Source organism: Hemiscyllium ocellatum, chromosome 23 (assembly GCF_020745735.1).
Source record: "Hemiscyllium ocellatum isolate sHemOce1 chromosome 23, sHemOce1.pat.X.cur, whole genome shotgun sequence".
NCBI lineage: Eukaryota > Metazoa > Chordata > Chondrichthyes > Orectolobiformes > Hemiscylliidae > Hemiscyllium > Hemiscyllium ocellatum.
In genome coordinates this window covers 3,878,989-3,906,699 of record NC_083423.1, presented here as the reverse complement: position 1 = coordinate 3,906,699, position 27,711 = coordinate 3,878,989, and the positions used below count along the sequence as shown (strand labels likewise).

Sequence of the window (27,711 nt, the reverse complement as noted above, 5' to 3'; positions counted from 1 at the left end):
TATTGACGAGGATGAGCATCTTGCCAAGACCTTCCCTACACCTCCACTTCCCACCTTGGAACAACTGCCAAACCTTAAACAGATAATTGTTCGCACCAAATTGCCCAGCCTTCAGGCCAACAACCACAGCACCGTACAGCCGTGTCATGGCAGCCACTGCAGGACGTATCCGAGTGTTGACATGGATACCATCGTTACACGTGGGGACACCACCCACCATGTGACACGGCCAACGTGGCCTATCTCAGACACTACAGGCAAGGATGCCCTGAGGCATGGTACATTGGCGAGACCAAGCAGAGGCTTGGGCAATGGATGAATGGACACCACACAACAATCAACAGCTAGGAGTGTTCCCTCCCAGTCGGAGACCACTTCAGCAGTCCAGGACATTTGGTCTTGAACCTTCAGGTGGCCGTCCTCCAAGGCGGATTTCGGGACATGCAACAACGCAAAGTGGCCGAGCAGAAGCTGACAGCCAAGTTCTGTATCCATGGGGATGGCCACACACAGACACACGCACTTCCTCTAAATATTCCCATCCAGATGCCTTTTACATACTGTAATTGTACCGACCTCCACCACATCCTCTGGCAGCTCATTTCATACACGTACCACTCTCTGCGTGAAAACCTTCTGCCTTAGGCCTCTTTTTATATCTTTCCTCTCTCACCCTAAACATATGCCCTCTAGTTTTGGACTCCACCAACCCAGGATAATGACCATGTCTATTTACTGTATCCATGCCCTGCATGATTTTTGGTGATCATAATTCCAGTAGATTCAAGATTATTATGGAAAAGTATAAGGATGGGCCTGAGATCAAAGTTCTAAACTGGAGGAAAGTCGAGTTTTAATAAGATCAGGTATGATTTGGCCAGAGTGGACTGAGAGTAGATACATTCAGATAAAACTGTGCTCGAACAATGGAATGTGTTCAAGAAGGAAAGATAGAAAGTGCAGGGGCACTGTCTTCCAGTTAAGATGCAGGCTGGTCCAACAAATCCTGTAAACTCTGCATATCAAAGAATATCCACGATCGGATAAAGAGAAAAAAAAAGAGGCTTATGGGAACAGAAAAGGACCATGAAAGAATAATAGCCGGTAACATAAAGGAAAAGCCCAAATTATTTTAGAATTACATTTAAGAACCGCAGTGGTTGTGTATGGAGTTAGAAGACCTAGCTAGTGTTCTAAATTAATTCTTTGAATCAGTGTTCACTAATAAGACGGATGATATAGGTGAAGAAATCAGGGAGAGGTTATTTGGTACTGTTAAAGACAGTAGCATGGTCCAAGAGGATGTTCTGAATGGTCTGGCAGGTTTAAAAGTAGATAAATCTCCAGGGGCAGATGAATCCTATCCCACACTGTTGAGTGAAGCAAGGGAGGCACTGTTGGGGGTAATCATTTTCAATTCCTCTCTGGTTATCCTTTACCACCTCTTCTATTTAAGAAGGAATCAAGGGATAAACCCGGAAACTACAGGCCAGTCAGTCTAACCTCAGCGGTGGGGATTGGAAGCAATTCTGAAGGATAGAATTAGTCTGCATTTGGAGAGGCAGGGATTAATCAAGAACAGTCAGCATGGTTTTGTTAAGGGAAGGTTATTTGATGTATTCTTCTTAGACTTCAGCAAGGCTTTTGATAAGGTCCCTCATGGGAGACTGATAGCGAAGAGCTCCTGGGAACCAAGGAAATTTGGCAAATTGGATCCAGAATTAGCTGGAGGCAGGAAGCCAAGGGTGATGGAAGGGCGTTTTTGTTTCTGGTGGGAATCTGCAAGGATCAGTATTGGGGTTTATACAAATGATTTAGACTTGAATGTAGAGGAGGTGGTCAGTAAATTCACAGATGTTATGAAAATTGGTGGGATTACAGGGGATAAAGGTGGACTGATCAGTTGAAATGGAATGCAGTCTAGATAAGGGGGAGGACAATCAAGACAAGTGAATACATGATGGGCAGTGAGACCCTGGGTAGATAAGGAAGATAGATAAAAACATTTCCTTACGATGGAGGGGTCAGCAATCGGGCGATATGGATTTCAGGGAAGGGACAGGAGGGTTGAGAGAGGATTTGTGGAAAAGCTTTTCCTCCCAGTGAGTGTTACAAATGTGGAACTCATTGCCTGGAAGGGTGGTGGTGGTAGAAGCAGGAACAACAACATTGAAGAATTATTCACATGTGCATTTGCAATGCCAAAGCACACAAGACGATGGGCTGTCTGCTGGAAAATGGGATTAGTATAGTTAGGTGTTGTTTTTGACCAGGTCAGACTTGATGGGCCAAAGGGCCTTTTTTCTGTATATTGACATCTGTGACTCTCGGTGTGAAGGTGATGCATGTGCTGTAGGTAGACACAAAATGCTATTTGGGAGGGAATTCCAAGACTTTAACCCAATGACAGCGAAGGACCGGTCATCTATTTCCAAGTCAGGATGGTGAGTGGCTTGGAGGGGAACTTGCAGGGGCTGGTGTTCCCAGGTATCTGCTGCCTTTGTCCTTCTCCATGGTAGTAGTTATGGGTTTCGAAGGTGCTGTATAAATCATAGAAACAAAATTATTCCTTTTGGTAGGAAGAACGTGGAAAAGGTATAGAATTAAAGGTACAGTTCTTTTAAAAAGGTGTATGAGTAGAGGATCTATGTGTAAAAGGGTGTAAGTAATTGCAGGTGGCAGACAGGTTGGATGGGTAGTTTATTAAGTATGCAGTATCCTAGGTTTTATTAGTAAGGCAATAGTGCACAAGTGCAGGGAGGCTATGTTGAACTAGTATAAGACACTAGTTTAGCCTCAGCTGAAGTATCTTGTACCATTGTTGGCACAACTTTGGAAAGGATCTGAAAACGTTGGAGAGAATGCAGAAATGATTTGATGAACCGGTTCTAGGGATGAAGGACTTCGGTTACGAGGATTGATTGGAGAGGTTTTGAAAGTCTCTGTTGGACCTCCCTCATTGCTGCAGTGAACTAAATCTGTAGTTTTCTCTATTGGAAGGTAATCACTAGCGAAGAAGCAGAAAGACGAGGGAAATATTACGACAGTAAAGGCATCACTTACTTGTTTGACCTGGATTACGTGGAGGATGAGTACACTGTAGATGCTGCAAGATTTGGAAATATTTCGCACTTTGTGAATCACAGTGTAAGTATTACGCTTGTTTTTACAAAAAACTGAATTCTTGGAGCTATTTAATGTTGGTTGAATTTCATCTTACTGATTTAACTTTTAGGAGTATGATTTTTTAAAGTAAGTCATTAAGATTATTTTGAGAAGGAGTGTTCCAAAGGCACTCAACCATGTGTGTGTGGTGGAGGAAAACTCTCACCTGTCTTCACTTATTTTGAAGCAGTGAACCTAATTCTTGATTGTCACACAAGAGGAAACAACCTGTCCACAAACTGGCACTTTTTTAAAAAAAAACTTTCATTTAAAATCCGTAATATTGGTATCTTCTGGAATAGTTGCCCATTTAGCCCCTCAAGTCTGTCCAGTCATTCAGTGAGATCGTGACTGATTTGATAATCCTCATCTCAACTTTCCTGCCTTGTCCCAAAACCCTTGAATCCCTGACTGATTCAAAATCTATCTCAACCTTGAACAATCCTAACAACCCAACCTCGACACCCCTCCACAAGAAAGAATTCCACAGATTCACCGATCTTTAAGAGAAGCAATTCCTCCTCGTCTGTATCTTTCATGTGGAGACTCCTTGTTCTGAGGTTGTGCCCTCTAGGCCTAGACTTTCCTCCAAGAGGGGGAAACAGCCTTTCCACATTTACCTTGTCAAACCCCTAAGAATCTTTTATGTTTCAATAAGGTTGTCCCTCCGTCTTCTAAACTCCAATCAGTACAGGCTGAACCAGGTCCTTAAGATTTGGTATCGGCCTAGTGAAATTCTCTGAACATATACCTTTATCAAGACTGAAGAATGATTTAAGTTCAAAATAATAACAATCTTTTGAAAAGTGAAACCAGTTAATGATTGAAATACGTTCTGGTGTTGACCTTGCTGTTTGTAAATATTCGGGGGTTTTTTTGTGTGAGTGTCGCTGCTTGCATGTTGAGAATTGTTCAGCTCAGTACGTCATACTGTTACATTGACCTCCATTCAGTAAGAAGGTGATTCAGAATTGAATTCAGCAAAAAAAAAATTGAACTCCCCTTTTGGGAACAGGCAGGTGTTGCCTTTGTAGCAGCATGATAGTGATTTTGATCATTTGGAGCAATTAGAAAAAAAGCCCAGAATATATAGAAAATTGTAGAAATTGAGAGGTAAACCAGTGAACTGAAGCTGAATTTAGATCGAGACATCGATATTGGATTGACACACTTCATGCTGTTGCCTTGATGCTCTCAATAGCAATGTGCAATTGGGGAAGATTAAGGTATAAGGCATGTATATTTAAGCTTCAATATATGGGCTGAAGCCATTCTCAATGTGACCCTGAAGCTTAACTTTTCTAAATGCCTCCTGAACAAATTTGGTGGTGATGTATAATTCAAGATCATCAACTTTTACATCGGACCAGGTGGGTGGGTGGAGTGTGGGAAAGTAACAAGCCTGGTTTCTAAAAAAAAAACTTCTGAAATGGAATCCAGCGATGGGGTTTGTCTCCTGTTGTAGGAAGTGTGTAAATGGGAATGTTAGCAATGCAGGTTACATTGACTAAAATGTCACCAGAAACAAGGGGCTTGACACTATGATGTGAAGAAATCTGACAAGCTGGACAGATTATCATTTTCCAGTTCTGCTTGTTCCCTCAATAATGGACAAACACAATTATACAGGTTTTTTTTGTACAGAAGGTAATTTGAATTTTTTTACCACAATATATTGTTGGAACAGAATCTACTAATACTAAGAAAGAAAGAAGTTGTTTAGAGAAGGAACATAGTTGGTGTAGAGAGTGAGCAGAGCGTGGAATTAAATTATTTCCTGTTAAGAGGAACATTGGCACAGACTCTGGTTCAGATGAACTGAACCTGTTCTAACAATCCAAAACTAGTGAAGTTCCACAGAGGTGGGTGTTGGGACCACAACTATTCACATTATATGTTAATGATCCAGATGGAGGAACTGAGGGCATTTTGCAGAAGACACAAAGATAGGTGGAGGAACAGATAGTGTTGAGGAAGCAGGAAACGGCAGGACCGGGACAGGCTGGGAGCGTGGGCAAAGAAGTGGCAGAATACAATGTGGGGACGTGTGAGGTTAGTCGCTTCGGTTGGAAGAATGGAGGCATAAACTATGTTGTAAATGGGGAAAGGCTTTGGAAATCTGAATCTCAGAGGAACTTAGAAGTCCGAATTCAGGATTCTCTTCAGGTTAACATGCAAGTTCAGTTACCAGTTAGGAGGACTGCAATACAGGAGCAGGGATGAACTGCTGAGGCTGTATAAGGCTCTAGTCAGATTGTATTTGGAATATTGTGAGCAGTATTGAGGCCCTATATCTAAGGAAGGATGTACCAGCATTGGAGCGGATCCAGAGGAGGTTTACAAGAATGATCCCAGAATAAAGGGCTTGTCATGTGAGGAATGGTTGAGGACTGTGGGTCTGTACTTGATGGAAGTTTAGAAGGATGAGGTGAAGGATCTGATTGATCAAAACTTCCAGAATACAAGGTGTGGATAGAGTAGAAGTAGCAAAGACGTTTCCACTAGCAGGAGAGACCAAGACTGAGGGTACAGCCTCCAATTGAAGGGATAAACCATTAGAACTGAGATGGGTTGGAATTTCTTGGAACCACAGGGTCATTAATCTGTGGAACTCAGCGCTGCAGAGGGATGGAGGCCAAGTCACTGAGTGTATTTAAGACAGAGATAGATAGGTTGCTGATTAGTAAAAGGTTGGGGGGGGGGGGGAGGGGGGGGAGGGGGGGAGGGGGGGAGGGTGTTGGTGGTGGTTCAAAGGTTACGGGGAGAAGGCAGGAGAATGGAGTTGAGAAACATAGCAACCATACTGAAAGGGTGGAGTGGACTCAGTGGGCCCAATGCCCTAATTCTGCTCCGATATCTTACGGTTTTATAGATTAACTTCTTTTATTTGAATGTTGTTTGTTTGATACTGAGCAGTTTGATCTTTGTGAAGACATGGCCTAATAAGCCCAAACCAGCTTCATGGGAATGCATTCAAATCTGACTTTCTTTTCTGCAGTGTGATCCCAATCTTCAAGTTTACAATGTTTTTATCGATAGTTTGGATACTCGCTTCCCGAGGATTGCACTATTCTCAACGCGTTCTATAAAAGTTGGGGAAGAACTTACCTTTGACTATCAAATGAAAGGTGCGTCTTGTATCTTCCAATGTTGGATTTACCTGAATCACAATGGAGACAGGGTGACCCTCTTCCTGGTGTGAGGCTGAACAAACTATACCCATAATGATTGATATCTCAAAGGGTTTTGAGAGGGTTTAAGGTGTTAGTCAATCAACATGTAGGTGACAGAGGAGGTGTTTTTTTTTTGCCTCTCTCACAGAAGGTGGTCCATTTTGTCCACAGTCATCCCTGTGACCAGTTACCAGCTTCAGCCTCCTACTTTGCTGAGATGGGATTTTTGAATTTCCGATCTCTGGGTTATTTATCAAGTGTCACATCCCAATGCACTAACATCCTTTAACATGGTTAAAGTGTAGATTCCGGAGGGCACAGGCAAAGTGAATAAAATGGCAAAAGAATAGGTCAACCTCTTGAAATATCCATTGTGAGGAAGCCTTGTATCTCTTTTGAGCACGTCTTCCAACTTAATGTTGACTTTTGCTGTCATATCCTAGTCAGAGTTGGATTGAGAACCCTTGAAATTGGGCTCCTGTGAACATTGAGATAGAATAGACCACTTAGCACTTTCGGCATGCTTCCACATTCAATAAAATCATGGCTGATCTGATTTTAACCTCAACTCCACATTCCAGCTTATCCCCAGTAATCTTCCATCCTCTTGGGAATAATGAATCTATCCACCCTTGGCCTTCAAACTATTTAAAGATACTACATCCTTTTAAGGAAGGGAATTCCAAAGACACTCAACCTTCAGAGGAAAAAATGTTTCCTCATTTGTTTTTGATGGGCATTTCTTCATTTTTAAACAGTGACCTCTAGTTGTGAATTCACACACAAAAGGAAACCTCTTTTCAGCATCCATCTGGTCAAGTCCCCCCAGGATCTTCCATGTTTCAATTATGTGTGATTGCTTTAAACTCCAGAGGGTACAGGCCTAGCCTGTCTAGCATTAAGGCTATTTACTCACTCCCAGTGCCAGTCTAGAGAACATTCTCTGAACTGTTTCCAGTGTGTCAACATCCTTCTGTAAGTATGGTGATCAGTACTACATGCTGAACCCCAGCTGTGGTCTCTCCAATGATCTCTATACCTGAAGCATAACCTCCTTACTCTGACATTCCATGTCCCTTGCAATAAAACATAACATTGTTAGTTTTCCTGTTCACTTGCTATATCTGTGTACTAACTTAATTCATGCACTTAGTCACCCAGAGATCGTTCCGCATCTGGGTACTCTGCAATCTCTGGATTATATAATTGTTATTATTGAGTGTTTTGCTGTTTACCGCTGTTAGTGTAATTACACACTTGGTTTTGGTAGGTTCGGGTGATGTATCCATTACTGAAACCTCTGAAGTCAACAGCCCACCCAAAAGGCAGCCCAGAATGGAATGCAAGTGCGGATCCCTATCCTGCAGAGGATATATGAACTGATATATTTGCAAAGAAAATTGTATTTTTTTTTTGTTTTTAGATAGAATTGTGTTTTTTTTCTTGTATCCTGATTCCATCAATGCTTTGGATGATGACCCTTGAAATAAGCAGCATCCATATAGTGAACATGTTGGTCCTTACACCTGGTGGAGATGCAGATCTATGGGACGGCTTCCTTGGGAGAAATAATTGTTTGCCTTTTGCATCAAATCATTGATACTGTTTGTAACCTGAATACAAGTGGTCACTGACCAACACTGTTACAATGCTCTTAATGCAGCACACCTGTTTTAGCAGAGCACTCTCCACCCACTTCATTTTTTTTTTAGAAAGGACAATTTTATTCCATCACATCCTCCCACCTTTTCCCATGGATTTACGTCTTTGGGTTTCAGTTGAGTGAATTTAGCTATTGTTCAGACACACATTCTAGATGTATCAGCAAAGATTCTCTGCATTCCCCTCTTGTATATAGTGAAGATAATGCCCTCTGAAGTGGCTTCCATACAATGTTTGTGCTACGATCAGTGTTGATTATGCCTAATTATTTAATACCTCTGTAATGCCAAGGAGAGTGAGCATATTCAGACTCAAAGTAAGCAACAAGAGTGTGTACATTTTGGATGAAGGATAGCCATAATAATGGGGCAAGTTACATTAATAATTTGTAAGGTTACACCCCAAAATTAAGCAAGACTGAGTCCTTTGTAATCTTTTTATGAGCTTGTTTTAAATGTCTGTTTTGAGATTGTCACATATTTAAACCTTTAACAGTACCTTTACAGAAATTTGAATATTTTCTTACTTTATGCTAAATATTGCAGCACTATTAAACATTAGTTGCAAAATTGCTCAGAATAGTAGGCAGTCAATTATAGATCCACATCAACACAAACAAAATGTACTGTAGAAATCTGACCAGCCAGCATCTGTGGGAAAACAGATGAGTTTTGAGTCTGATGTGCCTCTACTTTGGAATCCTTTTTATTTTAATACAAGCATGGATTTCCTTTAAGAAATTGAACTATTGTTCAAGCTCTAATCACAGCTGGTATTACTTTCTTTACCCAGCTTGTGTTTGCATTTGTGTACGCTGCTCCTAAATACAATAGACAGCTGGAGTGATTATTCTACAGCATGGATCTGGTGTAGTGAGCTCCCTCTATCTCCCTCTACCCCATTACTCAAGATATAGGTGCAGAATTACTCTGCCATGCCATCATTGTTGATACATTTCTGTTTAGGCTACCAAGGAAAAAGAAGTTGAAATTGATATTTTTCTTTACTTTTGTAGGTTTAGTACTTTAAATACAATTTAGGGAAAATCTGTAAAGATACTGTTGCTTTGATGAGATTTCATCCAAAGATTTTGCAATGAGTGTCTTTAGAGGATTTGTTTTGATGCTTTTTTAAAAAAAAAATGCTTCAAGTCATAACTACTGCGCTTGAGGGAGTGCTCTCCTTAAAACAGTAGTAATTTACATTTGCATCCTGAATTTGAGTAAAACATGGAATGTCAAAGAAGCATTACATTGTGAGCAGGTAAAAAGCAAGTTCCAGGTACAATAGTAGTTTGTGACAACCCAAGTTTAAAAAATTCCAGCCAGAAATTTATATCTTTGTTTTTGGTGTAAGCTCAGTAGCAGTCCTATTGGTAATGAAACAGTGATTCACGGTAATCTAGTTACAGTTTAGTCCAAGGCTTGTCACGAAGGCACCAGAATGTGGTGTGAGCATGGAAGTTGAAAGGTGGTTTTAGTCCGTGCAGTTAGCCTTTTTTAACCTGATTTTTAAAAGTGAAACTCTGCTCAGTCAGTCATCGCTCAGTGGGATGGATGACATTGTTAGCCAGATTCCCACTAAGCAATGTTAATTGTGCTGAGGATTCCTGCCTTACTTACAGGTGTCCAAACCATCATAAATGAGCTGACTGTAGTTTGAGGTGATCTGAAGCAGTTCCTCAGTGGAGACAGGATATACTGCACTCCAGCCCAAAAAACAAGTCACCCTTTTGAACTGAAAGCTGCTTGAGTGTCATGTTTTGGTGCAATGATGCAACATTTTAAAATCAATCTACTTGGTAAATTAAAGTTTTTTTTTAAACTTTTACAAGGTGGAAACTCCTATTTAACAAAAGGGGAATTGGTGGATGACCCTCTGGCTTTAGGCTATCAAGAAAATAAAGTTGAAATGGATATATTTTTCTTTACTTTTGTAGGATTGTTTCAAGTCTTGTATACCTCTTTATACTGAGCTGTGAATTGAAAACTGGTGCTGTACGACATGTTTGCTCAAAGAATGAATAAATGTCAATGTTTCAAGTTGGTCCATTGCTGATTTTAACATCACTGGGCATAAAGAGTCCAAGGTTTTGTTTCTGGATGAGACATAGTCCAAATTCCATCACAGCCACCACAATTTCAAGTGATTGGATCTTGACTAAAAGGTTTGAAATGGTAATGGGAGAATATTGTCACCTCACTACCTTCTCAAACCTTCCTGGCCTTCAGATGAGACAATGCCCCAGCCTGGCCCGGTCTAGCTTTTAACTTGCTTGAATTGTTCTACAGCATGGATCTGGTGTAGTGAGCTCCCTCTATCTCCCTCCACCCCATTACTCAAGCTATAGGTGCAGAATTACTCTGCCATTTGGTCATTGTTGATACATTGCTGTTTAGGCTACCAAGGAAAAAGAAGTGTCTGCCCTCTCAAAAAAAAAAGCAAATCCAGAAATGGGTAATACAGGCTGGTTTTACCAGTCTCAAAAATAAATTCCAGTAAGGAAATGGAAAATGCAACATTTGGCTGAAATGATTGCACCAGCCCCTGATGAAGAACTGTGATATCTCTCTCACTCTCTCTTCACCTCACTACCCATTAAACAAGAGCAGAATTAGGCCATTCAGCCCACACTCTGCTCTGCTATTTGATCCTGGCTGATGTGTTTCTCAACCCCATTCTCCTGCCGTCTCCCTGTAACCTTTGATCTTCTTACAAGTCAAGAACCTATCTATCTGTGCCTTGAATACACTCAATAACTTGGTCTCTGCAGCAATGAGTTCGACAGAGTCCCCACCCTCTGGCTGAAGACTCAACAAATCTAAAGCAATATTTGCAGAGCACAAGGAGAAATTGTGTATAAGAAGATAGAGTTTGACATTGTCTTGAAGACTATACAAATGAAGAGTATAAGACTTGACTCGCTGGTGGAATGAATGTTCTGTAATGCAATTCTATATAAAGGAACAGATGTCTTTTATTTGCTGCGGTCCCCCATTGAGGGAGTAGTATATGATCCTACTGGGTAGTATTGGCCATGAACTGTTCTCAGAACTGAGGGAACAAATATTTGTCCAAAGTTGATGAATAAATACAAAACGTTTGTGATAAATAACAATAGTTGAGAGTGTACAAAACTTAAAATCTTGTGAATTCCCCCATCAGTCAGTAGTTGTAGAAAGAAAATTGATCACAATCCTATGGATCTCTTTTGTTCTGGAGTTTAGAGCTTCTCATCTCCAACACTGGGATGTACCCACAGTTGTACTGCTAGGATTTACCACCACTTATCTGTTTAGGTGCCTTGATTGTCATGGTTTTGCCAGATGCTAATTCTTTGTAAAGGATGTTTAATTCCTCTGGCTGTGGCAGGTCAGAGTCTGGCGTTGATGGTATTTCAAAGTCTGAGGATGTCTGTGAGCCAGACTTGAAAACAGGAACTGAATTTTGTTGTCTCTCTCCCTTCTGGCTCCTGTTTGAATGATCAGTGTTTAGCAGTGCAGCAGACAGATCGGGATGGAATTGATGATGTTGCTGAAGATCCCAGATGCTGTTGCTTTTCTCAGCATCCAGAGCTGTGCTGAATGGGGGTTTCTCTTTGGTGAATTTCCCAGAGCCCATTCTATTTTCTGGAATGTGATTTGGCTCACCAACCAGGCTGCCCTGACTTCCTTGTTCAGATATATGTGTCGATTGGGATGATGTTTGAGAGGGAAGGTGGACCGAATCTCCATCCTCAGAATCACTGAACAGTTTTGGCGATTGCGAACCCACCTCTTGCTCCCTCAGAGGCTCAGAATCCTCTTCGGTTTCTGATATCAAAACAGATTCTGCTTTGAAGAACATATCCCACTGTGGCGACTCGGTCTCACCTGCTTTCCCTCCTGAGGAGCAGTGCACTGAGAGATTGGGGACTGATCCCTTCCAAATGGGATTCGGCTCCCTTTTCTGGTAAACTGTTGCAGCTTCTTCGTCCTCTTCATCTTCGTCATCGTCATCGTTTGACTCTTCACACTCTAGGAACTCCGTATTGACATATATGGGGTGTTTACTTACACTCTCTTCATCGACATGTTGCTCTCTCTGCTGTAATGGGTCCCTGTTTTCATCATCCAGCTGTGAACGTGGAGCACACTGTAACCTCTGCTTCAATGGAATTAGATGGGAATCATCAAAAAGGTCATCATAGTCTCCATCTGTTTAAAAACAATTTTAAATGAAGCAATTTAGTTAAAAATAGTCATACCGTAATCCCATCGTACATCCAAACGTCAAGCAACCTGTTGCAAATTGTTAACATTTCCATATTTATTACCTGTTAGGTTATGCGAAAACCATTTAACTAATTATAAATAGGCTAGTCAGTCTGTACTGGTTAATGATGTGATAAAAGGCAACGCATTGGAATTTTGATCTTTATTCATCCAGAAATTCCAGTGTTTTCTATTGACAATACTCTTTTCAATAAAAACCATCATGAGCACCTTGTCCGAGTAACTTCATTCGTGCTTTCACAGTTCCACTCTTCACTGGCAAGTGCAATAAAGCGCAGATGGCTCACTTTTCATTTTCCAAATGAGATTACCCTTCACATAAACATCAAGGAATCGACAGGGCAGCAGCTCAAAAACAAACATGATGCCCACGAGTAAATAAAAGATAATTAATTCATGGGAGCGAGGTGTTCCTTGCAAGGACAATGTTTATTATCCATCCCTAAAAATCAGAGTGGCTAGCGAGGGCAGGTTCCAAGTCAACCATGTTGCTGTATATAATAATTCAAGTAACTCACTGGAAAGGAGCACCATTTATTGTTGAACACCAAACTAGAGCCAGTATTCATAGCATATGTAGGCTAGTCCCAACCTGGGCATTTTAATAAATGGAGCAGATGGGACTTGAACCTGGGCCTCCCCCTATGGAGGCCAGGGTCTGCTTTTTTTTGCTTCATGTACCCAGAAGTATTATCACACACAACTAAGCGACTTCCCCACCACTAAGATCACCATGACTTTTTTTCTCCATTTTTTAATCTTTTAGCTACCACCAGTAATCTGCCTTAGCCTGGCATTGAACCAGAAACCTTTAGATCTTTCTGTTTTACAGTGACGTTCACTGCCTTTGTGCAGAATTACATGGCATGTTTAAATGCCTCCCATGGCACACTGGTTGAAAACCACTGCAGCAGAGAATGGTATAAATGATAGAATGTAGTTTGATGACAAAGCTTTAGGAGACTCATTCATGACTCTCAGTAAATAAATCCTCCAGCAAGGAAGACAGCATCAAGGAAGGGATTTTTTTTACCCAAAGACTTCACCCAGGAAGTCAAGGATGATGTCAAACCAAGAGACTACAACTTGGCAAAGATTAATGGTGAACCAGATGATAGGGAAAGTTTGAAAAGTTAATATAAGGTGACAAATGAAGAAAATAAACTTGAGTCAAACCAGCAAATAAGACATAAAATAGACAGCAAGAGCTTCCTTAAATAAGAAAAAGAAAAGCCACCATGATTAAAGGCCCTTTCGAGAATCAGGCTGGGAAATAATAGGGGAAATCGGGAAATTGAGAAGAACTGACTAAGTATTTAACATCCTCAAATGTGAAGATTGATACAAATAATATTCCAAAAGATCCCCAAAAAAATCAAGGGACTATAATAGAGAGATGGAATAAAGAATAACTATCATTAGATAAAAGGTACTAAGAAAATTTATGGTGTTAAAGGCTGTTAAGACTTGGTGTGTTGCATCCCAAGATTTTAAAGGATTTTAAAGATTTTATGTTCTATTAGGAAAATATTAATGTAGTCACAAATGCAACATCAGAGCATTTAGAAATATGTAAATTAGCAAATAAATATGGCTGCATGAAGGGGAAATAATGCCTGAGTTCTTGTAAGAGTTGTTTGAGGAGGTAACAAGCAGAATAGATAAATTTGAATTTCCAAAAGGTGTTTGTAAAGCTATCATATTAGGCTATGTAACAAGAAAAGGGCTCATGATGATAGGTATAGTATATTTGCACATATAGGGGATTGGCTGATTAATAGAAGAGAGTTGAGATTACAGGGGACATTTTCAGGAGGGCAACTAGGGATCAACGTTGGGACCACAATAATTTACAATATACATTAATGATAAGGACAGTAAATGCACTATAGTCAAGTTTGAAGGTGATACAAAAAGAGGTGGTAAATGTCCCTTCATCTGAGCCTGAAAATGCTGATTCAAGTCCCACTTGTTCCAGAGGTGTGTCAATAACTGGTTGTTTAAAAATGTGTTGAAGTTAAATAACATCAAGCAGTCATCCATAGGCTACTAACTATTACAAAATAATGCAAATAACTTGTCTTCATCAGGAGTGATTCTGAGCTGTTAAAGTGTTAAAGTTGATGTCTGCGAGAGGTCTCAGTTAGTGATTTTTGTTTGAATTCCTCCTGCTGTTTGAGAATGAACGATTTGTCATGTAATTGCAATTAGTTGTACACTTGTTCTCCTTGGAGTTAGTTTCAACTTTGATGGTGCTTTCTTTCAGCTGGAGTTTTGTAAAAAGTTTAGATATTCCATTCCACATCATCCAACAAACATACCTTGCTCCTTGATAAAACAATTCCTTGATCTTTTCAACTTGCCCAGTGGTTTGTACATGGCCTCACCATCTCCTAAGCACTTCCTCCTCAGTGGCTTCAAACTAAATCAGAACAGAAACAGAATTACACAGTTTTAAATTAAACAATTGGGCAGCACAGTGACTCATTGGTGAGCACTGCTGCCTCACAGTGCCAGGGGTCAGGATCAATTCTATCCTCAGGCATCTATGGAGTTTGCTTGTTCTTCCCCTGTCTGCAGGTTTCCTCCCATAGTCCAAAGATATGCAGGTTAGGTGAATTGACCATGGTTAAATTGGGGTTATTGGGATAGGATGGGATACTCTTTGAAGGAATGGCCTGCTTCCAAACTAGGGATTCTAATTCTAACTAGGAATTGTTACAAAATTAACAAGGACAGAGTGTGGGTTATTGCTGAGTGAAGATACAGTTTGCCAAAGCTTTTCAGCTTGCACTCATCAGGACAATTTGCAAGGAAATGTAAAGAACAGCATTCGTTCATAGAACATAGAAAAGTACAGCGCAGAACAGGCCCTTAGGCCCACAATGTTGAGTCGAGACTTAATCCTAATGTAAAATATAGTAACTTAACCTACGCAATCCTCAACTCACTGCTATCCATGTGCATATCCAACAGTTGCTTAAATGTCTCCAATGACTCTGCTTCCACCATCACCGCTGGCAACACATTCCATGCATTCACAACTCTCTGCGTAAAGAACCTACCTCTGACATCTCCTCTATACCTTCCTCCTAATATCTTCAAACTATGACTTCACGTACCAGTCAATCCTGCCCTGGGGAAAGGTCTCTGGCTATTGACTCTATCTATTCCTCTCATTATTTTGTACACCTCGATCAGGTCTCCTCTCTTCCTCCTTCTCTCCAGAGAGAAAAGTCTGACCTTATTCAACCTTTCTTCATAAGGCAAACCCTCCAGACCAGGCAGCATCCTGGTAAACCTTCTTTGCACCCTCTCCAAAGCCTCTGTCTCTTTCCTATAGTAGGGCGACCAGAACTGGACACAATATTCCAAGTGTGGTCTCACCAGGGACTTGCAGCAAAACCTTGCGGCTCTTAAACTAGATCCCTCTGATAATGAAAGCCAAAGCACCATATGCTTTCTTAACAACCCTATCCACTTGGGTGGCAACTTTGAGGGATCTATGTACTTGCACACCCAGATCCCTCTGTTCCTCCACACTGCCAATAATCCTGTCTTTAATCCAATATTCAGCATTTGAGTTCAACCTTCCAAAATGCATCACTTCACATTTATCTAGGTTGAACTCCAACTGCCATTTCTCAGTCCAGCTCTGCATCCTGTCTATGTCGCGCTGCATCCTGCAGTAGCCCTCTATACTATCGATGACACCTCCAACCTTTGTATCATCTGCAAATTTACTAACCAACCCCTTAAACTTCTCATCCAAGTCATTTATAAAAACTACAAAGAGCAGAGGCCCAAGAACAGAGCCCTGCAGGACCTCACTCATCACTGACCTCCAGGCAGAATACTTCATCTACAACCACTCTCTGCCTTCTGTCAGCCAGCCAATTCTGAATCCAGATAGCCAAAGGTCCCTGCATCCCATACTTCCTGACTTTATCAATGAGCCTACTATGGGGAACCCTATCAAATGCCTTGCTGAAGTCCACATACACCACATCCACTGCTCGATAGTTGACCTGTCTTGACACCTCCTCAAAGATCTCAATAAGATTAGTGAGGCATGACCTGCCCCTCACAAAGCCATGCTGACTGCCTTTAATCACACTATGCTTTGCCAAATAGTCATAAATCCTATCACTCAGAATTCTTTCTACAACTTTGCTGATAACAGAAGAGAGACTGACTAGTCTGTAATTGCCAGGGATTTCCCTATTACCTTCTTGAAAAGTTCAGTATGAGAAGAGAATGCTGATTACAAAATTGCGACAGTGGGACAGAGGGATCTGCATGTCTTGGTGCATAGAGTCATACAGATGTACAGGACAGAAACAGACCTTTTAATCCTAGTTAATACACAATGATTAGGAAGGCAAATGGAATGGTTTATTGCAAAGGAGGGATGTTCTACTGCAGCTCCACACGACCCTGGTAATATCTTCAGATATTTTATACGATATTGGTTTATTTTATAAAGAATACAATTGCAGTAGCAGTTCAGGGCTCACTGACTAATTGTTGAAACGAAGGACTTAGGAAGAAAATTGAGCCCATACCCGGTAGCTTGGAGGAGTGAGAAGGGATCTGCTTTTCATATCAAAGATCCTAAGCTGACTGGATAGTGTGGAAACCCAACGGATATTCCCTCTTTTGGAAAGAATAGAGCTGGGGGCATTAGTTTAGCAATGTAAGGTGTCCCTTTTAAGAGGAAGAGGGGGGTATGGAATTTTGTTCCCCAGAAAGCAGTGGAGGCTTGGTGATTAAACTTATTGAAGGTGAAGCTAGGTAGAGTTTTGATGGATAAGGGGTTTAAGGAGTGGAGTAGGCTGGGGATGGGGTGGTTGCAGACAGAAAAGTGGAGTTGAGATCACAACTGGATCAGCCACGGTCTTACTGAATGTTGGAGCAGGCCTGAGCAGCCAAATGGCCTATTCCCAAATTCTTGGTAACGCTGTCACAATTATACTCCAGGTGTTGTCAATTCTCAACTAAAATTTTATATTGTAACTAAAATACTCAATATTTGACTATTTTTCACTATAGTGAAATTACCAGTTCGATCTTTTTCTTGTGCTGATGAAGGTCAAACCTTGCAGGACTGAGTTTGTCAAATTCTGACAGTACAGGAACTTCTCAAATAAAGAAAACCATGGCAACTCTTGGTGAGAAACGGCCATTACTACAAACACTGGAGGGCTCCTCACATGCTTTACTTACATCTCCTTGACATCTTCAAAACTCCGGCCCATAGGCACAACGTTTGGGTGAATATTCACGGGCTGTATGTGCGAAAGAAAATCTATGACCTGAGGGAAGAGAGGATGGAGAAAGAAGAAGAAAAAAATTATTATGGACCAGACCAGACCAGACGCCCTCAACATATTTTAAAAAGGTAACCCAAACCCTAACACTTCTTATTTTAAAGGCAAATGTGATGTGCTGTGTTCCAGGTGCAATTCGACTGGTCAAATTATTCAATGTTAAGCAAAACACGATTTAATCACAATAGTTAAAATATAACAAAAGAAAGAAGAACTTTGAATAACTTACATCAATTGAAAAGATGAACTAAATAATAGATACTGTACCTATTACTAATTAACTGTTCCAATACAGTAACATCCCATAACCACACCCCTTGGCAAAAAGGGAAATTCAGAAAAATAGGTTTGTTCACCCAGCAGAAAGGAGAAACCCCAGCTTCTAGCTGTGACTGAGGGGTATCAAAAAAGGCTTTTATTTCTTTGAAACTCCAGCAGCTTCTGACCTGTTGAGCTTCCAACAGCAACTGCTTAAAGCTAAACCTAAACAAAACTAAAAAAAAACTAGAAATGCTGAACTGTGAGAGCTGGTCACACCCATCCAGGCTGTTTCTATTGTTCTAACTTTAAAAAAGCCCAAGGCTTCCCCAGCTGTTTACCACAGACTGCTCGTTATCTCTACAGTCAGTTCTGAAATAACACGATTGTTCCATTCTCGTGCAATCTTACTTTATAGGAAAATCGCTTAATAGCCTTGCCATTTTAACTATTGGGGCCAGAATTGCATTATAGCCAACATAGGTAAGGAAAGTTCGCGTTCTACAAATAACAGTGTAAATTACTCAAAACGCATTAAAGCCAATTCGCATTGAAGAAACACCCTTTATAGCAAAACCAACCGTAGTTCAATCTTTCTCTTAAAAGAAACAAGTACAAAAAAAACCCTCTTAAATCCATAGCATTGTCACAAAATGAAAGGAAGGGAGAGATGTAAAGAGAAGACAGAGTGTACAATAATGAAGAAGGAGTTGTGCATAGAAACCAAAAGAGGGCAAGTGGAAAAATAACATGGGTAAGAGAGAGAAAAATGAGAAATGAGGAAAATGAGAGACAAAGGAGTGAGAGAAAGAGAGAATGTGGTGAAAAAAAAAAGAAAAAATATTTACTAAGTGGAAATCTTTCCCTCCCGAGTCGACCATCTGCTTAAGGAATTATATGTGTGCACCAGCTTTTAAAATGAAACAATTTTCTGTCAGACTGTAAGACAGATTTTCCCGTCACTTCGGTAGATTTTGAGTGATTCTTGGACAGAGTAAAATCAAGGCACTGACCACTTTGTAACTACCCATAATGTGACCTTTACCATATTAATATGAAGGGGACGATCATCAAACAAAGATGGGAATAGAAATGAATTAAGATGCAACATTTAGTACATAAAATCTCAGAACATGAAGCAAAACATTTACTGTGGGTAAAAGAAGAGATTTACCTTTTTAAAATTCATCTGTGGTATGTGGGTGTCACTGGCTCAGCCAGTATTTATATCCATCTGTAATTGCCCAAGGGGCATTAGAGAACCAGGTGGGTTTTTCCTGACAATCAACAATGTTTTCATGGTCATTGTTAACCTTTTTATTACAGATTTTTATTGAATTCAAATTTGCTGTGGCAGGATTTGAACCAGAGTCTCTAGGGTATTACCTGGGGCAAGGGGTGGGGAGCATTTACCAGATTAATAGTTTAATGCTATTACCACTTGGCTGTCACCTCCCCTTACCTCACTGAAGGACGAATGGAATGAGAAGCAAGCTCTGTATGAACTCTCTCCAGTTCTGAAATAAATAGGAAATACAATCCCTAAGTCAGAGTTGTGTTTTTAAAAGTAGAGCCGTGTTATTGATTTCATCGAGAGCTTCAATAATTCACATTTTTTTCAATACAGTTCAAACATACTCAATACTGTCACTCTTCATTGAAAGCAAATGAAGTGGTTTAATTACCAAGTTCCTTTATCGCATGTGTATGGCTTCTTTTCCTTTTTCTTAATTCATTCATGGGATGTGGGTGTCACTGGCTGGGCCCAGCATTTATTGTCCATCCTTAGTTGCCCCTTGAGAAGGTGGGGGTGAGCTGCCTTCTTAAATCATTGCAGTGCTGTAGGTCGACCCACAATGCCCTTGGGGAGGGGGTTCCAAGAATTTGACCCAGCGACACTGAAGGAACGGTGATATATTTCCAAGTCAGGATGGTGAGTGGGTTGGAAGGGGACCTTGCAGGGGAAGGTATTCCCATGTATCTGCTGCCCTTGTCCTTCTAGATTGAATTTGATTTTATTTATTGCCATGTATAGTCTTTTACAAAGATATAGTGCACAGTGTCACAACCCTCCAGCACCATTTTAAGACACAGAAAAATAAAACAAAGCATGGAATATAAAAAGGTAGAAAAAGAAAGAAATAAAGAAAGAGTATTCAACTTTACAGCCCTTCTTATGAAGCGTTGCACCATGGTCCAGGCGGCTAGGCACGAGTCCACTTCACCACGCCATGGAACAGAGGTCCCCATTCTTCAGTCATCACCACGGTGTCTCCTCGATGGACCTGGACAATGCAGATGCCACCAAAGCAACTTGATACCACACCGGCCCAAACCCAACTCTGCCACCCACCATGAGCCTGCTTCAGGTGCACCTCCCCACTTCAAATGGTGCCAATGCCACCGAGCCCCACACTGGGCCCAAACTCACCTCCACGAGCCCTTGCTAGACCCAAATTCACCTCCACAAGCCCGCACTGGGCCCAAACACACCTCCACATGCCCGCACTGGGCCCAAACGCACCTCCGCGAGGCGCGCTGGGCCCAAACGCACCTCCACAAGCCTGCGCTGGGCCCAAACCCACCTCCACGAGGCGCGCTGGGCCCAAACGCACCTCCACGAGCCTGTGTTGGGCCCAAACCCACCTCCACAAGCCCGCGCTGGGCCCAAACGCACCTCCACGAGCCTGTGCTGGGCCCAAACCCACCTCCACAAGCCCGCGCTGGGCCCAAACGCACCTCCACGAGCCTGTGCTGGGCCCAAACCCACCTCCACAAGCCCACGCTGGACCCAAACGCACCTCCACGAGCCTGCGCTGGACGCAGTTGCTGCTGGGAACCTAAACCCATGCCCCGTCCCTGCCATCATGAGTCTGCATGGGCTTAACCACTGCCGATGTTGTCGCTGCGACTGAACTCTTGAACAAAAGTTAAGTGACATAAACGAGAGGGGAAAAAAAAAGAGAAAAGAAACAAAAAGAAAAGATATGGAATAAGATTGTGAATGGCATGGATAGAGCAGAAGGTATGAGGCCTTTCCCCAGGGTGAAGGGGTCAGTTACTAGGGCACACAGGTTCAAGGTGCGAGGTTGGGCAGGGGTTTTAAAAGAGATGTGTGAGGCAAGTTTTTAACTCAAAAGGGTGGTGCGTGACTGGAACATGCTGTTAGAGGAGGTGGTGGAAGCAGACACAATAGCAGCATTCAAGAAGCTGCTGGACAAATACAGGAATAGGAAGGGAGGAGAGGGATATGGATCCTGTAAGTAAGGACAGTTCCGGTATGGAAGGGCAAAATGTGGCAGTGCTTGTTGGGCAAAAGGGCCTGTTCCTGTGCTGTACTATTTGAAAAGAAAAGCAGAGAGCGCGGACAAGCCCCAGGCTGAGAAGCCCTACTCCACCACCATCTCATCTGAAGATTGTGGGTCTGAAGAGCATTATTGAGATACTGCAATGCATCTTGTAGATGGCATACACTGTAACAACAAAAATACTTCTGTGTCTTAGTTCTAAATGGCTGAGTTTTTACTATATCCTCTAAATGTTGCAATTGTGTTCTGAATAATAGCAGGATTTAATATGGATAAGTAACCTTACACATAGAAACACAGAAAACAGGAGCAGGGAGATGCCATTCAGCCCATTTGAGTCTACTTTGCCATTCAAAGTGGGCGGCACGGTGGCACAGCAGTTAGCACTGCTGCCTCACAGCGCCAGAGACCGGGGTTCAATTCCCGCCTCAGGCGAATGACTGTGTGGAGTTTGCACGTTCTCCCTGTGTCTGCGTGGGTTTCCTCCGGGTGCTCCGGTTTCCTCCCACAGTCCAAAGATGTGCGGGTCAGGTGAATTGGCCATGCTAAATTGCCTGTAGTGTTAGGTAAGAGGTAAATGTAGGGGTATGGGTGGGTTGTGCTTCGACGGGTCGGTGTGGACTTGTTGGGCCAAAGGGCCTGTTTCCACACTGTAATCTAAAATGATCTAATCAATAGAGTCTTGACTGATCATCCAACTCAACAACAAAAAAAAAAGACTGCTCCCAATTTCCCTCCACATCCTTCGATCCTCTTAGCCCCAAGGATGGAACGCAGTCTGATCAGGTGTGGAACCCAAGCAATGCACAACACAGGGGATCATGACAATCCTTGCCACGAGCCAGGATTAAAGGTGGTGAACCCACTTTCAGTGAGTATAATTGGTGAGAGGTAAGGGCAGCAGGTGGGTGGGTGCTCAGGGGGAAGGAGACAATTTTGTGCAAGGTTGGCTGGAGGGTTGGGGAGAGAAAGGATGGGTTCAAGTCAGAGAGCGCGAGGGGTAGTATTGTTTGAGATTGAGCTGGCTGCAGTGGAGTTCTTGCTTCCTGACAACTCCAGCCTCAACATGAAGTATCACCAACAGCCAGGACTTCACGGGATCCACTGACAAGAACATAAGCCTACTCTGCCATTTAACGTGATGAAAGCTGATCTTATCCTGGTCTCCACCACACTCTCCTGCCCACTCCCCATTGTCGTTTATTCCTTTTTTCCATCAGAAACATCTATTTCTGTCTTGAATCTGTTGATGGATTCTTCCTCCACTGCCCTGGGAAGCAGTGACTTTCACAGATTCATGACCCTTCGAGAGAAGTGCCTTTCCTCATCTTAAGTTTGAACCCAGGCAAAAATGAGGACTGCAGATGCTGGAAGTCAGAGTCTAGATTAGAGAGTGGTGCTGGAAAAGCACAGGAGGTCAGGCAGCATCTGAGGAGCAGGAAAATCGACATTTCGGGCAAATGCCCTTCATTCCTGATTTTCCTACTCCTCGGATGCTGCCTGACCTGCTGTGCTTTTCCAGCACCACTCTAATCTAGACTCAAGTTTGAAACTACCTCCTCTCACTTTATGAGTGAAATGGGTTGGGCGCGAAACAAAATAGGTTCACTAAAAGAACCCTCCCTGAATGGCACCAACAATTGTTTTAACATCCTTTGGTTATACGAAGATCTCTTTTAAACACTTCATGCCGAGGGTAATATGAGTAACAATACTGCACTCCCTCTGCACTGCATGGAGATGTCAGCATTGTTCAATGTGTTCACGCTTTAAGGCCTTAGGTCACAGTTAAAACTTTTCCCAAGTCCATCAGCTTCATGAGCAATAACAACAAACTATTGACCAAATATCTCTACAGATGAGAGACTAAACCATGGATCCTTTTATTTTGTGACATGAAAAATTGCTACAACAGATGCTACAGTCTGTTAACCAGAATAGGTTGGCTTTAACCACATGGGGGAATAGTGCTGAATGTTTTGCCTGTTTTGTGGTAATTAAGATTTTATCAGAAGTGTTATACATGGTTTGAAATTGGCTGTGTAATTTATACTAGCATTTAGTTTCAGCATCTTGTTGTTATTTTCAGTTTTATTGGAGTATAAACAGTTTAATTCTGTAAATGCTGCTTTTTGATTAGGTATGAAGTGATCAGGCAGATTTTTGAGCAGTGGTTTTCTTTAAAATTCATGCCAGGAATACTTCCAGTAACAAGCTGTTTTTAAACACTGCTTTCTCTGCTCATAGCCTGCTGTCCACTGCTCACATCTGCATCAGCAAAAATAATAGTTGCAGGTTTGGGAGGTTTTCAGCAATGTAGGAAAATTGTAAACAAGACTATTTAAAGCAAATTTCTGCTGACACCAGTGTGGAGGCATGCTACATTTTGTAGATTATCTTCAACTGCTTTGGAAAATAATGCATCAGGCACAATAATTTTACCACAGTAATTCTTCCACACAAGGAGAGCTGCAGAATCATTACAGGCTAGTCAAAGAGAAGTACAGAATGGAAACAGACTCTTCAGTCTAACTCGTCCATGCCAACCAAATATCTTAAACTAATCTAGTTCCATTTGCCTGTGTTTGGTGCGTAGCCCTCTAAACCCTTTCTATTCATATACCCATCAAAATGCCTATTTTTATTAAGAAAAAATAGATTTTTAAATATTACAAATACAAAACAATGCAATTCAAAACAGTATGAAAATAGTAAAAAAACTAAACCCAAATAATAAAAAAATTCCCCAACCCATCCTCCTATACGAATGTATAAACATATATAGAAAAGTATAAAATTAAACAAAAACCTAAACTAGCTATTTAACTAAATAAATAAATACCTAACAACAAACAAATAAATAGTAATAGCTCAGCCTAGCCAAATAATACACTCATACATTCACAGTTCCTTCTCCCTGGATATTGGACTCATGAAACACAATCGTTACGGCTATATAAAAGCCCTTGTTAGTGTGGCAGATAAATCTGTGTCCAGGTATTTCAAAAAGGGTTGCCATGTCTTGTAAAAATTCTCAGTTTTGTGGTGTACCATATTTGTGAGAAAATCCAGGGGAATATGCTCCATAACAATCTTCCGCCAACCCAACAGGCCTGGGGGGTTTTCTGATATCCAACCCAGCAAGATATGCCCCTACTAACTGATCATTACATCTCCCTCAAATAAATCACCCATGCAAGATATACCCCTAGCTGCCCAACGTTTAAACCCTGAATCTATCATACCTGGTTGAAAACTCGGCATACCCACTAAAGGTGAAATGTGTTGCTGGAAAAGCGCAGCAGGTCAGGTAGCATCCAAGGAGCAGGAGAATCGACGTTTCGGGCATGAGCCCTGTAAACAAAGATGTTTTGCCAATATTACCGTCCCTCTGCTGAATTGCCCTCCATGCTTTAACAGTATTGATGATTATTGGGTTATGGCAATATTCCCTAACTGTCCAAAAACAGCAAACTGGTAAGGGGGCACCTTGCCTGGGAGGCTTCGATATCTCGCCATATTGAAAGGGGGTCCCCACAAACCCAATCACTTACGTAGGTCAAAAGCTTTATTGGTAATTTTTAATGTCCGGAAGGTCTACTCCCCCCAGTCTGTGAAGCAACTGCAGTTTGGCTAATTTAATGAGGGGCCGTTTATGGTGCCAGATAAAGGAGCTGAACCAACTGTTCAGTCTCCTGAGTGTTTGTTTATTGAAAATCAGGGGGAGCATCTGTATAGGGTATAGCAAACGAGGGAGAATATTCATCTTAAGCGCTATCCGACCCAACCATGAGACTGGAAGTGCCTCCCATCTTTGGAGATCTTGTTTAATTTTTTCAAATAATTGAGTAAAATTGGCTTTGAACAGCCAATCCAGAACTGGAGTAATGAATATGCCCAAATACACAAACCCCCATGACCACCTAAATGGGAATCTATAGTCACTCTCAAGAGCCAACTCTTTCGTAATCCAACCACTGGCATAGCCTCTGATTTAGCAAAATTAATCTTATACCATGAAAAAGCGCCAAACGCGTGAATGCATTGTATCAGGCAAGGCACTGAGACTGCTGGATTTGTCAAGAAAATTAGAACATCGTCTGCATACAGCGAGATCTTATGTTATTTTGACCCCACTTCTGGAGCTGATATATTGTGATCCCCACGAATGGCCTCTGCCAACGGTTCAATCACCAAAGTACTGGTGAAAGGGGACAGCCCTGCCGGCTGCCCCTAAAAATATTAAAATTGCTTGATCGCAGCGAGAGGTACACTGTGGAGAACCTTTACCCATCTTATGAAAACTTTGCCCAGACCAAACCGGTCAAGAGTATAGAAAAGGTATGGCCACTCAACTCGGTCAAATGCCTCTCTGCATCTAAAGAAATCACCAATCCCTGTATTGGCTGCTGTTGGCATGCTTGAATTACGTTAAGCAGCCTCCTAACGTTATTGGAGGATCTGCGACCCTTTATGAAGCCCGTCTGATCCTCTTTAATAATGGGTCTTTGAGAAAGGACTGATATTCGGGAGTCACACTCGGGTGCTTTACATCTCTAAAAAAGGATTCCATTTTGGCCTGCCCCTCCTCACAATTCTCAGACTGATATAACTTAGAGTAGAATCTCTGGAACGCCACATTAATCTTTTTAGAATCACATGTTAGGTTCCCAGACCCTTCCCTAATCGCTGTAATGGTTTGTGGGGCACTTCTCTTTCTGGCAAGGTATGCTAAGTATTTGCCTGGCTTGTCACCATGCTCGTATAGCCTTTGCTTTGCAAAAGCCAGCTCCTTCTTTGCCGTCTGCGTGAGCACGGAATTTAGTGCAGACCGCAGTGCCGTAATCCTCTGTAGTTTGACCAACGAGGGTCTGTCAAAATAGGCCTTCTCAGCTGCCTTCAACCGTGCTTCAAGGAGACGTTGCTGCTCACCCTTCTGCCGCTTCCTACTTGTGGAATATGAAATAACTAACCCTCTGGCATAAGCTTTGGCAGTTTCCCAGAGAACAGATGAGCTATCAACTGAGCCTATGTTGATGTCTAGGAATGCCCGAAATTCCCTAGAGAAATACTCCACAAACTTGCTGTCCATGAGAATAAAGGGGTCCATTCGCCAGTACCTTGAATCCACTGTAATATCCTTAATTTTAAACCATGAGGTAGACTGGAGCATGATCAGAGATGGCAATATTACCAATCGTACAGGATGCCACCAGATCCAGGGTTACCGCAGGGGTCAGAAAAAAATCAATCCTCGTGTGACATCTGTGCGGATTGGAGAGAAACGTGAAATCCCTACCTGTAGGGTGGAGACACCTCCAGACGTCCACCAATCCTAATTCCCCACACAAACACAATAACTGTTTACTTTGTGCAGAGGGTATCGAGGGACCTTTAGGCAACCTGTCTACTGTGGGGTCCATGAGGCAGTTAAAATCACCCCCTATAATGATGTGCCGAGACTTGAGACTTATCAATTTAGAAAAAGCATCTACCAACAATTTAAGAGGATGAGCTGGGAGACAATAAACATTTAAAATGCCATATTCTTCCCCATTTATCAAGGCTTTAAGAATTACAAATCTCCCGTATGTGTCTTTAATACATTCCAACAATTTAAATGAGAGATTTTTCCTTACCAATATAGCCATCCCCCTACTTCTGGTATTAAATGATGAAAAATAAACTCGGTCAAAGCCATTCTGCTGCAATTTCAGATGCTCCTTGTCATCCAAATGTATCTCCTGTAACAAAGCAATATCCACCTTCTCCTTTCTAAGACTCAAGAGTATCTTCTTCCTCTTAATTAGTGAGTGACTTCCCTTGATATTCCAGGTACACCATTTAATCAAATCATTAGCCATAATCTTCTGCAATTACATTTAAATTCCAGAGAGAAGGAACTCGAACCACAAATTGCTGAGCCTTAGTGTTACATGGTCCACCAAATATAAAAACTACATAAACTAAAACCACTATATTTAACAAAACATACAAAATTATTAAAAATAAAAAACAACAAAACCAACATATAAAAGGGCCAATAGTGCTGAGTAGGGGAACCCACCCCCTGCCCGGAGGGGGCAACTACCTGTCCCAAACTGCCCATAAATAGGCATCTAACCATCTCAACCACCCTCACTTCTCCCAGCTAGAGCCGCATCGCAAGCACAAGCTAAAAAGAATAAACACCCCATAGAATATCAATATGAATTTTAAAAATTCTTTTATAAAAAAAAGGAGGAATAAATACCCTACCCATCCTTTGGTATGTCCTAACTTAGAAATTTAAAATGTACATCTTAAACACCGCCGGACGTAGTTTGAACCAAATTATTATCAATAGAGGAAAAGAAAGGGGAGAAACAAAGCTCCAACCGGATTTCCTCCATTTCTTTTACAGAATGATAAACTTCTTCAAAGACCGCAATTTCCCCCCAGACGTGATCGACGATGCCCTTCACCGCATCTCCTCCACTTTCCGCTCCTCTGCCCTTGAGCCCCGCCCCTCCAATCACCACCAGTACAGAACCCCACTGGT

At 41.8% G+C, this 27,711-nt stretch overlaps 2 protein-coding genes across 5 annotated transcripts in view; one reads left to right on the top strand and one right to left on the bottom strand.

Annotated features, from left to right (window-relative positions):
- The window catches only part of LOC132826634 (histone-lysine N-methyltransferase SUV39H2-like), a 41,067-nt gene extending 31,025 nt beyond the window's left edge, over window positions 1-10,042 (top strand). Inside the window, exons 4-6 of the mRNA XM_060842598.1 lie at window positions 3,001-3,147; window positions 6,164-6,293; window positions 7,609-10,042. Coding sequence (XP_060698581.1) covers window positions 3,001-3,147; window positions 6,164-6,293; window positions 7,609-7,721 — 390 coding nt within the window. The 3' untranslated portion in view covers window positions 7,722-10,042. The remainder of the gene's footprint in view (window positions 1-3,000; window positions 3,148-6,163; window positions 6,294-7,608) is intronic.
- The window catches only part of dclre1c (DNA cross-link repair 1C, PSO2 homolog (S. cerevisiae)), a 60,413-nt gene continuing 41,728 nt past the window's right edge, over window positions 9,027-27,711 (bottom strand). For all 4 annotated transcript variants that reach the window (XM_060842594.1, XM_060842595.1, XM_060842597.1 and 1 more), the window contains 4 exons: window positions 19,325-19,379; window positions 17,501-17,589; window positions 14,596-14,696; window positions 9,027-12,196 (listed from right to left, as the gene is read on the bottom strand). In XM_060842594.1, coding sequence (XP_060698577.1) covers window positions 11,271-12,196; window positions 14,596-14,696; window positions 17,501-17,589; window positions 19,325-19,379 — 1,171 coding nt within the window. In that variant the 3' untranslated portion in view covers window positions 9,027-11,270. The remainder of the gene's footprint in view (window positions 12,197-14,595; window positions 14,697-17,500; window positions 17,590-19,324; window positions 19,380-27,711) is intronic.